The sequence below is a fragment of the Tupaia chinensis genome, unplaced genomic scaffold (genome assembly GCF_000334495.1).
Source record: "Tupaia chinensis unplaced genomic scaffold, TupChi_1.0 Scaffold143572_1, whole genome shotgun sequence".
Lineage (NCBI taxonomy): Eukaryota > Metazoa > Chordata > Mammalia > Scandentia > Tupaiidae > Tupaia > Tupaia belangeri.
Window position 1 is genome coordinate 401,509 of NW_006203417.1, and position 18,574 is coordinate 420,082.

At 36.3% G+C, this 18,574-nt stretch overlaps 1 protein-coding gene across 1 annotated transcript in view; it reads right to left on the reverse strand.

The window, feature by feature from the left end:
• LOC102490014 (THO complex subunit 2-like) overlaps nucleotides 1-18,574 on the reverse strand; it is a gene marked incomplete at its 5' end in the record, with an annotated part of 77,164 nt that overhangs the window by 41,618 nt on the left and 16,972 nt on the right. Inside the window, 6 exon segments of the mRNA XM_027766444.1 lie at nucleotides 102-182; nucleotides 523-616; nucleotides 1,233-1,317; nucleotides 9,121-9,222; nucleotides 9,325-9,455; nucleotides 9,894-9,935. Coding sequence (XP_027622245.1) covers nucleotides 102-182; nucleotides 523-616; nucleotides 1,233-1,317; nucleotides 9,121-9,222; nucleotides 9,325-9,455; nucleotides 9,894-9,935 — 535 coding nt within the window.

The window sequence follows — 18,574 nt, forward strand, 5'->3', positions numbered from 1 at the left end:
TAGCTAATCCAAAAAAAAGTCTCCAAGATAGGCAACAGAACATGTAACATGGCACTTAATAATACATAGAGTAATTGTGTAATGAAAATAAAAATACTTACTCTGAAGCCAGCTTGATATGGTTGTGTCATCATGTTTCATTCTCTCCTTTTCTGGATTAGCTAAAGCTTCAATGATACAATCTTTCATACATTAAGAAAAATGTTTGAGTTACTACATCTCTAACAAACACAATTAAAACAATAATATGCCACATCTTGGAAAAAATTAAAGTGCTTTGAGTTATTACAAATTATCTTTTAAAATACAGTTATCAAAGAACCATCTTTCCTTTCTTTAGCCTCTCCATCTTTCAGTAAGCAAGATAAAATACACCTGTATTATGATGTTTGGTAAATTTAATTCTCGTTTTCTGTCTCCCTGTCCCTCTCTTTCTGGAGAATGCATATGCCCTATAGCAAAAACCTCTCAAAAAAATCTATGAAATATGAAATTTATACAATGCCTCTCTTGAAAGGATACAGGCCAAGACATCATAATTCAATGACGTGAGGTATTTCAATGAATCTACTACAGGTGTTATTAAGTTATCATATTTCTGTATTTGTGACAAGATCTGGAAGACAGAAACAAAGAATAGATGACATTAACTAATCAAAAGAGAATATTTACTGTGCAAATAAGTGATAGCTACACTTATTTTTCAAAAGATAAAAGAAATGTTATAAATAAAGTGGTTTCCTATCATTTTGTGTTTCTATAAAATCTTCTACCATTACCTTAGAGAATATTTCCTTAAGTCTATATTTTCCAATTAGAAAATAATTTCTGGGGATCAATACTTGGATTTTGGTATGATATAAGCAAGTTTCATTTCAAACACATATTATAAAACTCTTTCTAAAATGAGAGTGTTACATCTGAATCACCATGAAATACTATTTAAATGTCTTTAAGATAAGAAAATAGTTATAGAAATCAAAACATGGTAAACAAGATAACATTACACTGTTAATAATAGTAATATTATACGTTATTAGAAAAGTAGAACAACGTGCTCAATATATTCTGCAAGATTTTTTTAATATTAACTTTACAATGTTTCATTTTATAAAGTTTTTCCCCATAAAACTACCCAACACTTTTAAAATTACATCCTCTACTTCCATTTATGCTGACTTAAAGACAACAACAACAAAAACCCTTAAAATAATATTAACCTGAAAACATACATAATCAAACAAAATGGTTGGCTAGCTGTGGCTCAATTTCCCAATTTGTCTTCCAGAAGGTTTCACATTTTCCTTGGTTAGACGCCTACAAGGGAAGAAAAAGATGGCAGGAATCATCTTAAGTAACTTAATTCCTCATAAAGTTAAAAGCTTTGCTACCATGAAAAAAAAATTTCCAAATACCCAAAGTGGATCTATGTAAACACCTGCATTCATCACATACTAGGCTATTTTAGTTAAAAATTATTCCATAGGGTATTCAGACTTTATATGAACTGATTACCACTTATAAAATCCACATTTCCATTTTATAGAAATATTCTAATAGGCACCAAAACTCTTGATGTGCTCTATAAGTACATAAAACTCTTCCTATAGAAAATCATAATTATTTTAGATTTAGAAGGACTTGTTTATCAGTTTAGGGATTAAAATGCCTCATGCCATCTGGTTCAGTGACCTTAACAGAGTAACAGCTAATGCTGCATTCCTCGATATGTTAACTTCCTGCCTTTTTTTCCCTTAATATATTTTAATTTATTTTATGCATTACATCACTATACATCACTTAGCTTGTAAAGTGAATTTTCCCAACATGAATACACTTCACACCAGTCCAGTTGAGGATACTATACATGTTATTAACAGATAATAATCTATTTGTGTCCTGTAAATGTCTTGCCTCTCTATTTTTCTTCTTAATATCTTTCCCCACACTCAAAACAACTTTTTAAAAAATTTTTCCAAAGAGTGTACACACTCACCATAGAGAGGGAGTGAGAAAGAGAGAGCAAGAATGTGAGAAAGTACCCCCATAGGGGACGGTCATGCTGCAATTCTATCTCCTCCATTTCTCCCTCATTTCAAGATTTTGAGCACGCATGCACACATACTCGGCATGTTTTTCAAGCCGCTGGGTCTGGCACTTGAACCGCAGTCAATCATATGGAATCCAACTGCCTTAACCACCACACTACCAGCTGACTCAAAATATTTTCTTTAAATAAATGCTACTCGTTTCCTTCTTTATTTCTTCCCCTGCTTCAGCATTCTTTTACCATCACTCTGTAAATTCATATCTATAAAACTCTTACATTTCAAGACATTTATTATACAGAATAATAAACTCTTCTAATGAGATTATTATATCATGAATTTAAAAACTACAAACATGAAAAGGTTGTATTAGGAAAGAACTTTTCTAGAACAAAAAGAATGAAGTAAATTATAAGCTCATTTTATGATTCAGGAAATATGACCATACTCAAAGTGACAAACTTAATATAATTATCTTAAGAAGGTTCTTAGGACAAAACTGACCCAACAATCAATATTATTTCATTGTCATTATTTCATCATCTTCCCGTTCTCCATGGCCTAGTTAGTTTGTTTCTTTCTCTTTTCTTCTTCCCTCCTTACCCCCATGATGGAAAAGAAAGACCATTAGTTTTAAACCTTGACCATAAGCATTGACATGATGCTATCAGCAGAAAATTCCACATATGATCTCATGAGACAGCGGTTACACTACACAACTACAAAAATACTGTATAAAATACCTTCTAGATATATGCATATGAAACATAAAAGAATTTCATGCTTAGATTTGGCTTTCAGGCAAGTCTCATAGCATAGTGGTTAAGGAAGTTGACTCTCACATGGCCAACTGTAGTTAAACACTTGGGGTCCCAGTGGCTTGAAGAATATACTGGGTACATATGACTACATGCTCAAAATCCTAACAAGATGGAGAAAACAGAAGAGAAAGAACTGCAGTGTGAACATGTTCTACTAGAAGAGTGCTCCCTCCTCTTCCTCCCACCCCATCTCTGTCTCTCCCTTGGGTACACACAGTGCCTGCTAGCACTTATAAAAAATAAAAATTTAAATACAAATTGGCTCTCATCTCCAAGGTATCTCACTATCTGTATGCAAGTATCCTAAAATTGGGGGAAAATGTGAAATCTGAAACACTCTGGTCACAAGCATTTCAAATAAGGACACCTCAAATTGTAAGTTATTCTAACTTATCGTCATCTATCCCTACTTTTAACCTTACTTGCCAAAGCTAACCCCTCCTCCTCTGCTTTTTATTCCATCCCTTCTGCCTTCACCACCCTGGAGGGGGAAAAGTATTAAAGGAATATTTTATTATGTTCTTCTCTCAAGCTACCATGGTGTTTGGCGTATACAACACAATCAATGACATCAATGTTTATTGCAGCATTATTCACGATTGCTAGGACATGGAACCAACCTAAATGTACAAAAACTGATGAATGGATTGGAAAAGTGTGGCATATGTACTCTATGGAATACTACTCAGCCATAAAAACAACAACAACAACAACAACAAGACCCTGGCATTTGATAGAAAGTGGTCAGATATGGAGGATCTATTGCTGAGTGAACTAAGCCAGGCTATGAAAGAAAGATATTGTATGTATCCACTTAATATATACCTACTATACGCACTCTATGGTAGAGAGCAAAATATTGGAGGACATAAAAGCAGTGAAAATACATAACAAGGATAAGACAGTGTGGAATGGGGCGGGGGGGTGAATAGAAGAGGATAGAGAAAGATAGCAAGAGAACAAATAGAGAGGCATGACATTAGTGGGACACAGATATGATTTATTACCTGTTGATGACATGTATAGTATTCTCAACTGGATTGATCTGAGAAGTATTTCATGATGGGTAAAGTCTTTTTATAAGCAAAATGAGAAATAGTGATTGACTGGTTAAAAAAATAATTGGAATAATAATAATGATTGAGAAAAACAATGAAAAGATATTGAATGATGAAGTGGGGATTTTAATGTCTCTGTATTGACTGACATGCATGGCATTCCCTTTTGAAAAAGCAATGTAATACACTGTTAAGTTATGTGTGATTCAATGTAATATAAACAAGATTATCATGATAATAATTTTTAAAAAACAAAATAAGCATTTGTAGAATGAATTTTTGAATGCCCTATAGTAAGCGCATGTTTTATTGTATTTTTTTTTTAGAGAGGTTTTTGCTATAGGGAGCATTCACTCGCCAGAAAGACAGAGACAGACAGAAAGACAAAGTGAGAAATCACCCCCGGGAGGATACCATACCCGAATCCCTTCTCCTCCATTTTCTTCTCGGAATCTTGGGTGTGCACACACATGTACCCGGCATGAGTTTAAGCCTCTGGGTCCAGGACTCGAACCACAGTCATGGGAGTCCAAAGACATAGCCATTACGCCAATTGCTGATCCCATAAGCGTATGTTTTATACAGTATTCAAAATCTGTGAAATTCTATAAGAAATAAATTAATGTATTCCATTCTCAAAGTAAAAGGTGCAAGCAATATCAAAATAATATTGTTCAAGCGTGGTGAAATAGTTTTGGTTTATAAATATAATGTATAATATCCATGTATATTAAAAATTCTGTGCATACTGCTGTTCTGTAAATTTTATTTTTTCTTCATTTATTCATTCACTAATATTAATATCTACTATGACAGGAAAAGTGTTAAGCAGTAGGAATAGAAGGATGAATAAAAGTTTCTGCTCTCAAGTTTGGTCCAGCTAGGGAGACATTCAAAAATATTTTCTAAACTTCTCTATTTCTTAAAATTTTTATTTATTATTTTTAATTTGCTATTGGCCACACATTTTTAGATTCTTTTTTTTAATATTTAACTTTTTTTTATATTATTATTTTAATTTGACCAGAGAGGGAGAAGGTGAGAGAGAGAGAAAGACAAAGGGGGAGTGAGAAAGCAAGCCACCAGGTCTGGGACTCGAACCACAGTCAGTCATGTGGGAGTCCAGCGCCCTTATCCACACCACCTGCCAGCCCTGCAAATTTCTAGATTCTTAAACAAAAATTAAAAAGTTCACAATTGTACTTATCATATGCTATGCTATAAATAATATGAAAAAGGGGTGAGATATTTGCATTAGCTTATATAAACATAAAAATTTTTACAAGGATGGGAACCAGCAGTTAGAGTAATGGCTATGTCGCTGGACTCCCACGTAGTCGACCGTGGTTCGCGTCCCGGACCCAGTGGCTTAAAACTCACGCCAGGCACGCGTGCATGTGTGCCCAAGATCCCAAGAGGAGAATGGAGGAGAAGGGATTGCGGCGTGACCATCCCCCCCTGGGGGGTGATTTCTCGCTTTCTGTCTCTATGTCTCTCTCTGTCTGTCTGGCGAGTGCATGCGCCCTATAGCGAAAACCTCTCCAAAAAAAAATTTTTTTTCTAGAAGGATATATAAGAAAGTAAACAGTAGCTACATTTATTTCTTTGGGTAAAGTGGGTGGACAGAGAATGGGGATGACAAACGTTTTACTATACATACACACTTCTTTAATTGTATGTATTTATGAGGCATGTAATGTTTTGATTTATGTATACATTATAGAGTCAATCAAGCTAATTAACATATCCATCACATTAGCTCTTTTTTTCAAGAGAGACTTTTAGTATAGGGTGTGTGTACTCGCTGGAGAGACAGAGACAGAAAGTGAGAAATCACCCCCCAGAGGGAGTGGCCACACCGCAATTCCTTCTCCTCTTGGGATTTTTTTGGGCATGCATGCACATGTGCCTGGTGTGAGTTTCAACCCACCAGGTCCAGGACTCAAACCGCGGTTGGTCATGTGGGAGTTCAGTGATGTAACCACTATTCCTATCATTTCTGTGTTGAGTTAAAAAAGAAAAGTTCTTTCAGTAATTTTTCACTATACATTATTATTAACTGTGGCCCCCATGCAGCACAATAGATCACTAAAGCTTATTCCTTCAATTGAACTAAATGTTTTTGATTAACATCTTCCATTTCCCTACCCCTCCTCCTACCACTTCCCTCCCAGCCTCTGGTAACTCCCTTTCTACTATATAACAGACTTGAAAAGTAATGAAATTCTGTCATTCACAAAAACGCAGATGAAACTGGCAGATATTATGCCAAGTGAAATATGCTAGGCACAGAAAAAAAAAAAAAGAACAACATGAACTCACTTATATGTGGAATTTACACTTCTTTCTATTTACTGCAATTTAAACCAGGTGAACATATAAATTGTTCAAAAAATCAGATAATTAAAAAAGGAAAACATGCATAGCAATGTACCTAAGTGTTATAACAGCATTATATGCATAAGAGATAATGGTGGTACAAATAAAAAAATAATCAGTTGTGCTTGGCAGTACGTGTAAGAAGAGATTTTGCAGATGTGACACGTGGAGCTCACTCTCCAAGGATAAGGTCACCAGATGGGAAGGGGTAAAAGAAGGGAAAACCTGTACATAAAGAGGAAATAAAAAATATATGCCAAAGGAAGAGATACAAGCAAGACATTTGGGGAAACATAAATACGCTCAGTACATCTGGAGGCAGAATTAGCAGGGAATGAGGCTGGCTGTAGAAAAGGACAGATCAAGGAAAGTCTAGGGTTTTTTTGTTGTTGTTTTCTGTTTGTTTTTAACCTCACCATACCACAAAGCTTGACATATAAACTACTGGCAATGGTCAGTCACCAAATGATTTTGAAAAGAATAATAGAAGGGACTTTGAAAATTTCACTGAAAATAGAATTAGTTTGTTTTGTACAAAATTTTTTTAAATCCATGCATAGTTTTTTCATAACATATATTTTCCATCTTTTTTCACTTGTTAAAAAAACATGACAGAGACTATGAGCACTCACCAGAGAGAGGACGGGGGAGCAGAGAGGGGAAGAAGGAGTGAGAAAGCACTCCCCATTGGGGAAAGTCAAACCACAGTCCCTTCTCCATTTCTCCGTTTTGGTACTTTGGGCATGCACACCCAAGTGTTTCTCAAGCCACTGAGTCTGAAGCTCAAACCACACAGTTGGCCTTATGGGATCCAGCCACCTAAACCACCATGCTACAGATGGTTGGTCCCTATGAACTTTTGGAAGTCCCCTGTACAAGGCACTGTAATAATCTAGAATAAAAGAAGTAAAGTAGTGTGTAAAGTAGTGTGATAATAGAGAAGAGTGAATGACATGAGTGCAAGGGATTTAATATTAACGCAAGTGTTTGTCACACATACTGCTGGCTCTATAAGTACTACCTGCTATTGTTAAGCTAGAAACTACCTGTAGAGGACTGGCAGATGGTGTGGTGGTTAAGGGCTCTGGATTCCCACATGGCTGATCGCAGTTCAAGTCCAGGACCTGGCAGCTTGCTTTCTTACTTTCTCTCTCTCACTCACTCATTCTGTCCCTCTCTGGTCAAATACATAAATAAATAAATAAATTTAAATAAAAATAATTCTTTAAAATAAATTTAAAAATAAAGAAACTACCCGTAGAACTCTAAAGACCTGAAAATTTTAGGTAAATGATCACTTCTTTTTTTTTTTGGAGAGGCTTTTGTTATAGGATGTGTGCGCTCACCAGAAAGACAGAAAGCAAGAAATCACCCCCCCAGGGGGGATGGTCACACCACAATCCCTTCTCCTCCATTTTCGTCTTGGGATCTTGAGCACGCACGCATGCGCCTGGTATGAGTTTAAGCTACCAGGTCTGGGACTCGAACAGTGGTCAGCTACATGGGAGTCCAGCGACATAGTCATTACGCTAACTGCTGGTCCCAGGTAGATCACTTCTAATATCACCTTCTTCCATAATTTCCCCAGGTGAAATAATCTACTCTCTTAACTGCTGTCCCACAACACTACATACAAACTGTGTAATGGCACCTATTAAACCAGATTCAGAAGTGCACACATCTTTTTCCTGGTAGTCTATGATCAGAGACAGTAACACTGGATGAAATAGTTTCATGGCATAAAGGATATATTACTTTTAATTAGAATAATCATACCACTGCATGAATTAATAATTAATAAAAGGAATGACAATTGACAACAAGGAATGATAATGTCTTAAAAACACTTGCAACAGGGCAGTCTATTTCATATCTAAACTGAAGTATATGATTTTCATAATTATACTTTAAATAGTCTACCTGGGAGTAGAACTAACATCAGTCTTAGGTTTTTAACGATATGAAAATTAAAAGCACACCAGTGGAAAAAAATAGAAATTTCTCAAAAGTTAATGCCACAGAGAGATAGCTGTGCCTAATCCCATTAAATCCTCCTAATGGATAAAAAAAAAAATTATTAGGCCACCTAATCATGGTATTTAAGGCAACTAGATCCCATGTGGCCGACTGTGCAGTTCAAGTTCCAGACCTGGTGGCTTGAAAAACATGCCAAGTGTGTGTGTGTGTGTGTGTGTGTGTGTGTGCACAAAATCCAGAAAGGAGAAATGGAGAAAGGATGGCCATGTGGCCATCCCCCATGAGGGTATTTTCTTACTTGCCTTCTCTTTCTCTATCTCTGGCAAGCACAGGTACCCTATAGGGGGAAAAAAAAAAAAGAAAAAGAAAAGAAAAGAAAAGAAAAGAAAAGAAAACAACAAACACTCAATCCAAAAGAATTTTTTTTAAATCTTTATTATGATGACTTTCAGAAGAAGAAATTCCTAGAACTTTGACCAACTTACTTACACAAACCATTAAAGTTTTATGCAAATTGAACAAAGGCAACAGTGGGATATCTTTTAAAAAAATCTCATCCTACAATATAGTGCAGTAAAGAGAATTTTTATTGCATTTTATACCTACTGAAACACGACATTTAATGATGAAAACATGAACCAAGTACTCAAAATAATGTAAAGCCACAAAAATTGATAGTGTTTCTACCTGCAGTAGAAAATCAACTGTATCAATAACAAATATTTATGGGCTTTCTCTAAATTGAGGCTAAGGCTCAGAAATAGGCTAACCTGAAAGAAAGTAAATTAGATCCAGATAGAATTTAGATTAATATGAAGAAAAATAAATTAAACTTACTTCATGATATATTTGGCTCTGTCTATTGTTTGAGCTTTAACTTTTACTAAAAGTGGGTGACTGTTATAAGTTTCATTCTTCCACTGGCCATATAGACGGTATCTTAAAAAATGATGAGATGAAGAATTAGGAAAAATTAAATACTTAGAGATTAATACACTAGAATTACTACTAGTTGAAAGGATGAAAAAAATATGTATTTACCTATGCTGATATGGAAATGTTTTAAACATTCCCCACAGTTCCTCAGACATACAAGCATTGCAGTCCATCAAAGAAAGAGATGGAAGTAGTACCTGGTCAGTAATGCTAAGCAAACAGCTAAGGATAACTTCCTAAGAAGAAAGGAGAAAAAAATTATTTAAAGAAAGAGGTCCGTATCAACTCACCCTGAAATTAACTATGATAGCCTTAGGAAAATTGCCATTTCTTGATCTCATAAAGCACAATATCTAATTCCCCGCCCTACCACTGTTCTTTTCCCAGTGCTTCTTTATGTTTCTCCATCTAAAACAGCAAATGGGGTGAGGGAAAGAAAGGTATAGCAAGGGAATGAGGGACTTTAATCCCTCCTTCCTTTCTAAATAAGATAATCTTCCAAAAAGAAAAAAAGATGTCAATCTTAAAATATTATTTTCTATGAGCTGTCAAAAGCTATATTCCGCATGGAGAGTCTAAAATAATTATTCACACAGGCGATTAAAGCTGTTAACAGTAAAATGTTGTACCTAGACTTACATTAGATACATTATTGGATTTTTCTAGCCTCTTACCGTTTTCTCTTTATCTTCTTGTTTGCTGCCATCAGACTGAAACTAAAAATAAAAATAAATAAGTAAAATATAAAAAGGTTGAGATTATGTTATCATAATTTAGTCTCTATTTGAAAAACATTTCAACTAGCATATGGTTATGAATACTTTTCTTACTTTTAACAAACATGCAGCTCTTAAAAATGGTCGGTTAACAGCATTCTAAAATTTCATACCTATTTAGAACCCCTCAATTATTACTGATACTCATGATCTTTAAGGGTCAATTTCATAAGCCAATTCTTTTCTCAGTTTCATCATTATAAGTCAAAGCATCCTACCACAGATCTAAGTATTTTTTATAAAGTTATAGCCAGTCAAATAATTTAGTTATAATACACTTGGTCTTTCCTCTACAGAATGAAACCAAATACAAGCAATAAAAATGAAACCAAAACTAAACAAAATTTAAAGCTATGTTTTAATTCACTACTACCCAAGTCCTCACTAAAAATTAGCAGATTAAATGAGAAAACCTGGTCCATATTATGATACGCATATGGGCCCTGAAGTGATATGTACAACAATATTAGCTACTGATTCAAAATGAGTGCTGTTCTATGTGTATAGGAGTGATATTTTTGTGTGTGTAGGAGAGAGTGTATAGAGACCAAAAGAAAAACTGAAGCACTGATACCCGAGGACAATCTAGGTTTCTGGATGGATTTAACACAGTATCAAATGATGGAAGGGAAAGACTAATATGCACCTAACATGCTTCTTATTTCCTTGGCAGAAAGGTATTTAGGGGAGCCAGAAGGTGGCATAGTAGTTAAGGCACTGAACTCTCAAATGGTCAACCATGGTTTGAGTCCTGGGCCTGACCCTCACCAGGCACATGTGCTTTTACCCTGGATGCATGTGTGAACATGCCCCAAATCCCAAGAGTAGATTGGAAGAGAAGAGACTGTAGCGTGGCCATTACCCATGGGGTGGGGGGTGATTTCTCACTTTCTGTCTCTGTCTCTCCGGCAAGCACATATGCCCTATAGCAAAAATTCTCTAAAAATAAAAAAGGAAGAAAGTCATTTGTTATATGTATACATTTTCATGGTCAAGTAATTTAATGGGTGTTATCACAGGGCAATTCTGAGCTAATTTTTACCTAATACTAATTTAGGGCCTACCATGTAACTTTTGTGGGAAAATACCCAGAAACACTTTTTTTAATTGACAGGTTTAGAAGGTATGGTTTCCTTACATGGAGATAATTAGGTCAAAATATATCCTGGTCAGCAAATAAGGAAATAAGTTATGGAGAAGTGGCATGGCAGAAGAAAAGCTAGATAGTTGTATTTGTTTTGTTGGAGGCAGCACAATTCTGTGACACTGTCAGGTAGAAATAAGAGCACGAGGAAACTGGAAAAACTAGGTTTAGAATATAGTATGTTGGGAATTAAGGCAGTTAAACTACTTCTTTCCTAAGAAACTATGATTTAAATAAACCTCATAAAGTTACGCAGTTTTTTCAATAGAAATAAAACATTTTCTTAGCTATTAAGCCATCCTAATTCTCATAGTAGGTAACCCATCAATTTCTAATGTCCATATGTCAACTTCAATCTTCTGTATTTTTAGGCAGGAAAATTTGAAACAAAGAAATACAGGACGCAAAATTAAATCATCAAGAAAAGCAGAGACATCTTCCTATCAAAAGCTAGTAAAGGGACTAGCAGATGGCATAATGGTTTCGTCACTAGACTCCCGTAGTCGGCCGCGGTTCGAGTCCCAGATCCGGCAGCTTAAACTCATGCCAGGTGCAGATATGTGCATGCCCGCCCAAGATCCCAAGAGGAGAATGAAGGAGAAGGAATTGCAGTGTGGCCATCCCCCCCTGAGGGGGTGATTTCTCGCTTTCTGTCTCTCTGTCTTTCTGGTGAGCATATGAGCCCTATAGCAAAATCCTCTATTTAAAAAAAAAAAGAAAAAAGAAAAAAAAGCTAGCAAGAGCAAAACAAAAATAAATTAAGATGGGCCAGCCTCATGGTATAGTGGTTAAGGGAGCCAGATCCCACATGGCTGACTATATATTTCAAATCCCAGCCTCCACAGCTTGAAAAACATGCTAGGCATATGTGTATACATTCCAAAATTCCGAAAATCCCAATGAGATGGAGAAATGGATAAGAAAGGACTGCAACATGACTACACCCTACACTAAGGGGTGATTTCTCTCTCTCTGGTGAGCACACACAACCTCTTACAATTTTTTTTAGAGGAAAGAAGTTACATACTGTTTGTACATAGAGTTACATTTATCTAATAATAGTATATGCTTAACCTTATATATTCATATACCTCTCTTAGCTAAAAAGTATACCTAATGGAAGAATACTAATTAAGGTCCAATTTCTAATTTCTTAACTGTGATTGTACACCTTGAGTAGAACTGCCACATAAAGATATTAGATAAGGTGATCATACCTCAAATCAATTATTATAGGCATTATGAAAAGTATACATATAAACATTCTAATAGTTTTTCTCTGATCAGGCTCATAAAGTAACAAAGTGTTTTAGATTACACTTGGTCTCTAACTCTATGGATCCTCATTGGCTCTATCTAAGATACATTATTTTACTATTTTTTGAGACGTTTTTGCTATAGGGCATGTGCTCGCAGGAAAGACAAAGACAGAGAGAAAGTGAAAAATAACTCCCCCAGGAAGATGGCCATGCTGCAATCTCTTCTTCTCCATTCTCCTCTTGGGATTTTGAGCATGCATGCACACATGTCTGGTGTGAGTTTTAAGCTGCCAGGTCCAGACTCGAATCACAGTCAAGCACATGAGAGTCTAGCAATATAATCATTACACCATCCCTACATAAGACCTATTATAACAGTAGAAGTAGAGCAGAAATACATCAGGAAGCTTAACGAATGGTCCCAATAATAGCAGTATCTATATAGCACTTACAAAAAACAAGAACTGTTAGCATTTAAATGCATATATACAGGGCAAATAGGTTATAGAAGAGCACATCACAATGAAGTTAAAAAAGAGACATGGAATATATGTTTTCTTTATATACTAGGTCATTAGAAAAGTCATGACATTTTTTCATGTTTATGCAAATATGTGTCATGACTTTTCCGACGACCCAGTATATATATAAAGAAAAACTAATAGAGCAAAAATTGAGGGTACATAGGGTGCACATAATATGGCATTCTTTTGGTAATATCTTTGATTACTACACACTGCATGAATGCTTTGAAAATCCATATCTGACACAAAGATGTACAACCGTGCCAGCAGGTGGCGTGGTGGTTAAGGCACTAGGTTCCCTACGGCTGACTCTACAGTTTGAGTCCTGGATCCAGTGGTTTGGAAAAAAAAAAAAAAAACCCACACCAGGTACATATATGGGTGCCCAAAATCCTGAGAAAAGAATGGAGTAGAAGAAACTGCAGCATGCCCATACTCTCTGGGGGTAGGGGGGGTATTTTCTCACTTTCCTTCCCTCTCCGTCTCTCTACAGTGAGCACACATGCTCAACAGCAAAAATATTTTTTAAAAAAAGATGTACAATTAACTACAAAAGAATATTTTAAAAGACAAAAAATATAAAACATAATAAAAAGTTTTCATTGTTGAAAATATATTTTTCAAAAGTAATGTACTTTTTCAGAACTATTTAATTTTATTATTTTTTTTTAATTTGCTATAGGGCATATGCACTCATCAGAGAGAGAGAGAAAGTAAGAAAGTAAACCTGGTGTAGGACCCCAAATCATGGCTGGCCATGTGGGAGTCCAGCACCTTAACCACCACCCTACCTACTAGACCTTGTTTAAAATATTTTTATAAAATTTATTTCTATTTAAAATGGAGATACACATCTAACTCACAAAACCCAAGAAGTAAAAACTGTTGTCATAAAAATGTTCATTTGTGTTACTAATTTATAACATAAATTTCAGCAATAAGGGAGAACCATGTGATTATCACTAAGCAGTAAACAATGAAATTTCAACTAATATGCTCTTAAGAGAAACAAAGCTGCTAATTTAAAGCAGTATCTAATATTCAAAGAAAAAAAAGATTAAAGTATATTCATATTTTAAAACAAACCATCAAAAACTAGTGGATGACTTATTTATGACCTTAAGAATTCATAACTATTTTAAAAATTATTGAAGTATTTAAAAACTTTAAGAAGCTGAGAATCTATTTAATGTTAGTATCTAATTAATGTTAGACATATTTCATTTCATCCTGCAGGTTTTATAGTGATTATGGTGCTAGACTACCACATGGCCCAAACCCGGCCGCTTGAAATCACACTGGGCATGTGTGCATGTGTGTCCAAAATCCTGAGAGGAGAACAGAGGGACAGGGACTGTAGCATGGCCACCCCCCTCCAAGGAGTGATTTTTCACTTTCCCTCTGTCTCTCTCTCTGGCAGGCACACACGTCCTATAACAAAAAATAAAAAAAAAAAAAGTATAGGTCTCATAGGAAAAAGGACTTTCTTAAACATTACCACAATACCATTATCGCGCCTATTTCCTAATATTATCTGAAACCCAGCTGAAGATATATTATGGCCACCTGCTTCCAGCTGGTCTTTTCTAAGCTTGCTTTTATGAAGAGCAAACATATGAAACAGCTATATAAAGAGTACACCAAGATGAATGAATTAAAATAGCAGAGGCAAATATAAACACAAAATCAATTCCTAATTCAATGAACAAAAGTGAGTTTTTTGAATGTTCTAAATTCACCACCAGCAACTAACTAAAAAAGAGGAACTTATGGTATTAATGTGAAGGGAGAAAACAAAACAAAGATCCTGATGCTAAAGACAATATGGTATGGCTTCTATCCCTAAGGTAATCCCAGAAGGAGTATTGACCAAGGATATAAATCAATAAAATCTTTTAGGCAATGAGGCCTGCAAGGTGACTAAAGAGCTTGAGAGAAAACACTTGTAAATAGAAGCCCAGCAGGACTCTGGGAAAGGGAGAATGAGCTACCAAAAATTTTATCCTTCAAGGGCAATGGGCATACATGCATGAAGGTGTCAATACCCAAAGAGGTTGGATATGCACTTGGTAGGGCATGCCTACAACAAGAGAAGGATAAGCATCTTAAAGGATAAAGCAGAACTTAGTCCTCTATATGAGAGCTATACTAAGCCTTAACTGAACTTGCTTACTTCCCTATTCCTAGACTATAGAAAAGATTGAAAACAGAACCCAATACTCAAAACTGCAGGCTTGAGGGGACGGGAAATGATCATAAATAAAATGGAAAGTATATGGCTGAGTAGTATTCCATAGAGTATATCCTTTTGATAGAAAGTGGATGAATATGGGGATCAGCAATTAATGTAATGGCTATGTCGCTGGACTCCCATGTAGTCGACTGCGGTTCGAGTCCCAGACCCAGTGGCTTAAACTCACGCTGGGGGCATGTGCGTGCATGTCCAAGATTCCGAGAGGAAAATGGAGGAGAAGGGATTGTGGTGCGGCCATCTCCCCTGGGGGGTGATTTCTCGCTTTCTGTCTCTATGTCTCTCTCTGACTTTCTGGCGAGTGCACGCGCCCCATAGCAAAAACCTCTCCAAAATAAAAAAAAATAAAAAAAAAAGAAAGAAAGTGGATGAATATGGAAGATTTACTGTTCAGTGAAGCAAGCCAGGCTATGAAAGAGAGACACTGTATGTCTCCACTTAATACATACTGACTGTCCACACTCTATGGCTGAAACTGAAAGATTAGAGGATAAATATGGAAAATGGCTATAGATACTGGATACAGTGTGGTGAGAGAAGGTGAGAGAAGGAGGAGAGTCTGAGGAAAGACATTAAAGAGAAAAATATAGGGGCAAGACATTTATGGGACACAGAAATAGATTATCTGTTGATTTTAATGTGTATAGTATCCTGAAATGGACTGGTAAGAAATGTATTCATGTTGGAAAATTCACTTTACAAGCTAAATGTTGTATAGTGATTTAGTGTATAAAAGAAATTCAAATAAAATAATATATATTAAATTTTAAAACATGGGAAGTCTATGAAGATTCACTCACATTGTATCAGAAAGAAGATCCAAAAAGATCTGCTCATATTAAGATGTAAAGAAATGTGGCACCTGTGAAAACAGAAATAGCGCACACACACAAAGAAAAGAAAGGAAAAGGAAAAAACATAAAAAACAGATAATTTTAGTCTAGAAGTACAACACAAAGAACAGAGGAAGATTCTCCACAATTATCTATATGTAATCATGGGAAAAAACATTAATCAAGAATAAAATAAAACAAGAAAAGCTTAGAGATGAGATAAATGGGATGAAAAGGAGATTGCCGAGATAAACATAATAACAAAACACTACTAATATAGATAACTTAAAAGTCACAAGAAATCTCAAGAATTTTAAGACTAAGAGGATCTATCATTACTTTCACTACAGGCACACCACATTTCTATCAGGAGTAGAGCACGGTTGGTTTTGACCCTGGCCAGATCTGAAGCCTGATTCATGAATTAAAATCATAGTTCTGTCCCATGCTAGGTGTGTGACCTTGAACAAGTGCTTAAATTACAGCACAAAGGATTTGGTAAGGATTAGATTAGCTAATTCATTCATATAAAGTACTTAGAATAGACCTGGCACAGAATAAAAGATCAATTAATATTAGCTATTGCTATCAGATACAACTTAATCCATTAACACCAGCTGGATACAAAAAGCGACAAGGAACGTACCACCTTTAAGTATATAGCTGCTGGCTTCCAGTATCCAGTTCAACAAGAGAGAAGTTTGGAAGTCACCACAGTCCATCCTAACAACAGATAAAAAGCTGAACAAACGGAAAAATCAACAACTCCTCTTAGATCAGTAAGAGAAGGTCACACGGCAACCACTGCCCCCACACTGGAGAGGCAGTCAGCCAAATACAGAGCATCAAAACTTACAAGAGCAGAACTTCCATGACAATCAGTGCCGAGGTAGGAAAACCCAACTATAAATGATAGACTGCTAGAGCCTCAGAATGGACAAGTCTGAAAACGAAAACTCAAGTGGAAATCAGTCATAACCAACCTCCAATACATAGACATAGACACACACACATACGCGCTCTTACAAATTTTACCTCTACAAGCTTGATTTAGTTTTCACAATAAATATCAGAAAAAAATCTGCTCATGCTTCCCACAGAGAGATAGGAAAAAAGAACCATTTTAAAATACACCACAGTGTGCCAGCCCCTTGGCCTAATGGTTAAGAGAGGTGGATCCCACATGGCTGATCAGGCAGTCTGAATATCAGTAAGGAGAGAAGGGGGAGAAGAGGCCTTGAAAAACATTCCAGGAACATGTGCATGTGTGCCTAAAATCCCAACAGGATGAAGAAATGGAGGAGAAGGGATTGCAATATGACCACACCCCATTGGGGGGATACTTTCTCCCTCGCTGTCAGTCTCTAGTGAGAAGCATATACCCTCTAGCCAATTAAAAAACAAAAAATACACAGACATATTCTGTTCTCCCTAACAAGAAGGTCTGCCCTCAGGAGAAACCATTTACTAGATAGAGCCTAACCCTCTAAGGTTTATCAGACCCTAACAGGCCTAAGGAAAGAGAAATACCCACCTCCAACTAGCTCTGGCCATGCTTTCCCACCTTCTTCGGCGGTGGGGATGTGGAGAGTCTGAGAAGCACTTGTGAAGATAACAATCTAGAGGCAAGGGTGACTAAAAGATCACAGGACTATGAAATGCATCCTCTCCCCTTACACCTTACCACTGCATTACTAAAGCCCACGTACAGCAGTTATTTTTACCCAGTACACCATGTCTAGCTACCAAGAAAAAATTATAAGGTATACTAAAAGGCAAAAAAGACAGTATGAAGAAACATAGCTTGAAGCATCAGAACAAGATTCAGAGATGTCAGGATGTTATCAAGACCAGGAATTTGAAACAACTATGATTAATATGCTAAGAGATCTAATGGGTAAAGTACCTAAGAACAGATGGGCAAAGTAAGCATAGAGATGGTAATTACAATAAAGAACAAAAAAGAAAAAAATACAGAACGATGCCAACAGTAAAAAAGATCAGTGGTTTCCAGGGGTTGGAGGGATAGGAAGAGAGGAATGAATATTGAATAGGAAGAGCTTAGAGGAATTTTTAGGCAGATGAAAATATTCCATATGATATTATAATGGCGCATACATGTCATTCATTACACATTTGTCCAAATCCCTAGAAAGTACAACACAGAGCAAACTCTAATGTAAACTATGTACTTTTAAGTGATAATCATATGTCACTGCAGGTTCACCACTTGTAAGAAATGCATCACTCCAGTGCATGATGTTGATAGTGGGGAAGGCTATGCATATGGGGTATATGGAAAAGCTCTGTGCCATCTTCTTGATTTTGCAGTGAACCTAACACTCACTTTCATTTTTGGAGAAGTCCGACCCAGCGAGGCCCCAGGATCTGTCTGAGCCCCCCCGCCCCCCGACCTTTGAGATCCGCTTCCGGTCGGATCAACACGTTGGCAAGGCCACTGTTGTGCGCCTCCCCCCCACACCTTGGAACAAAGTTTGGGTCAATTAGCATGTCAGCAAGGCTGTTTGCTATTTACTCCAGAAACTGTGGCAGCCTTACTGGGAAGCG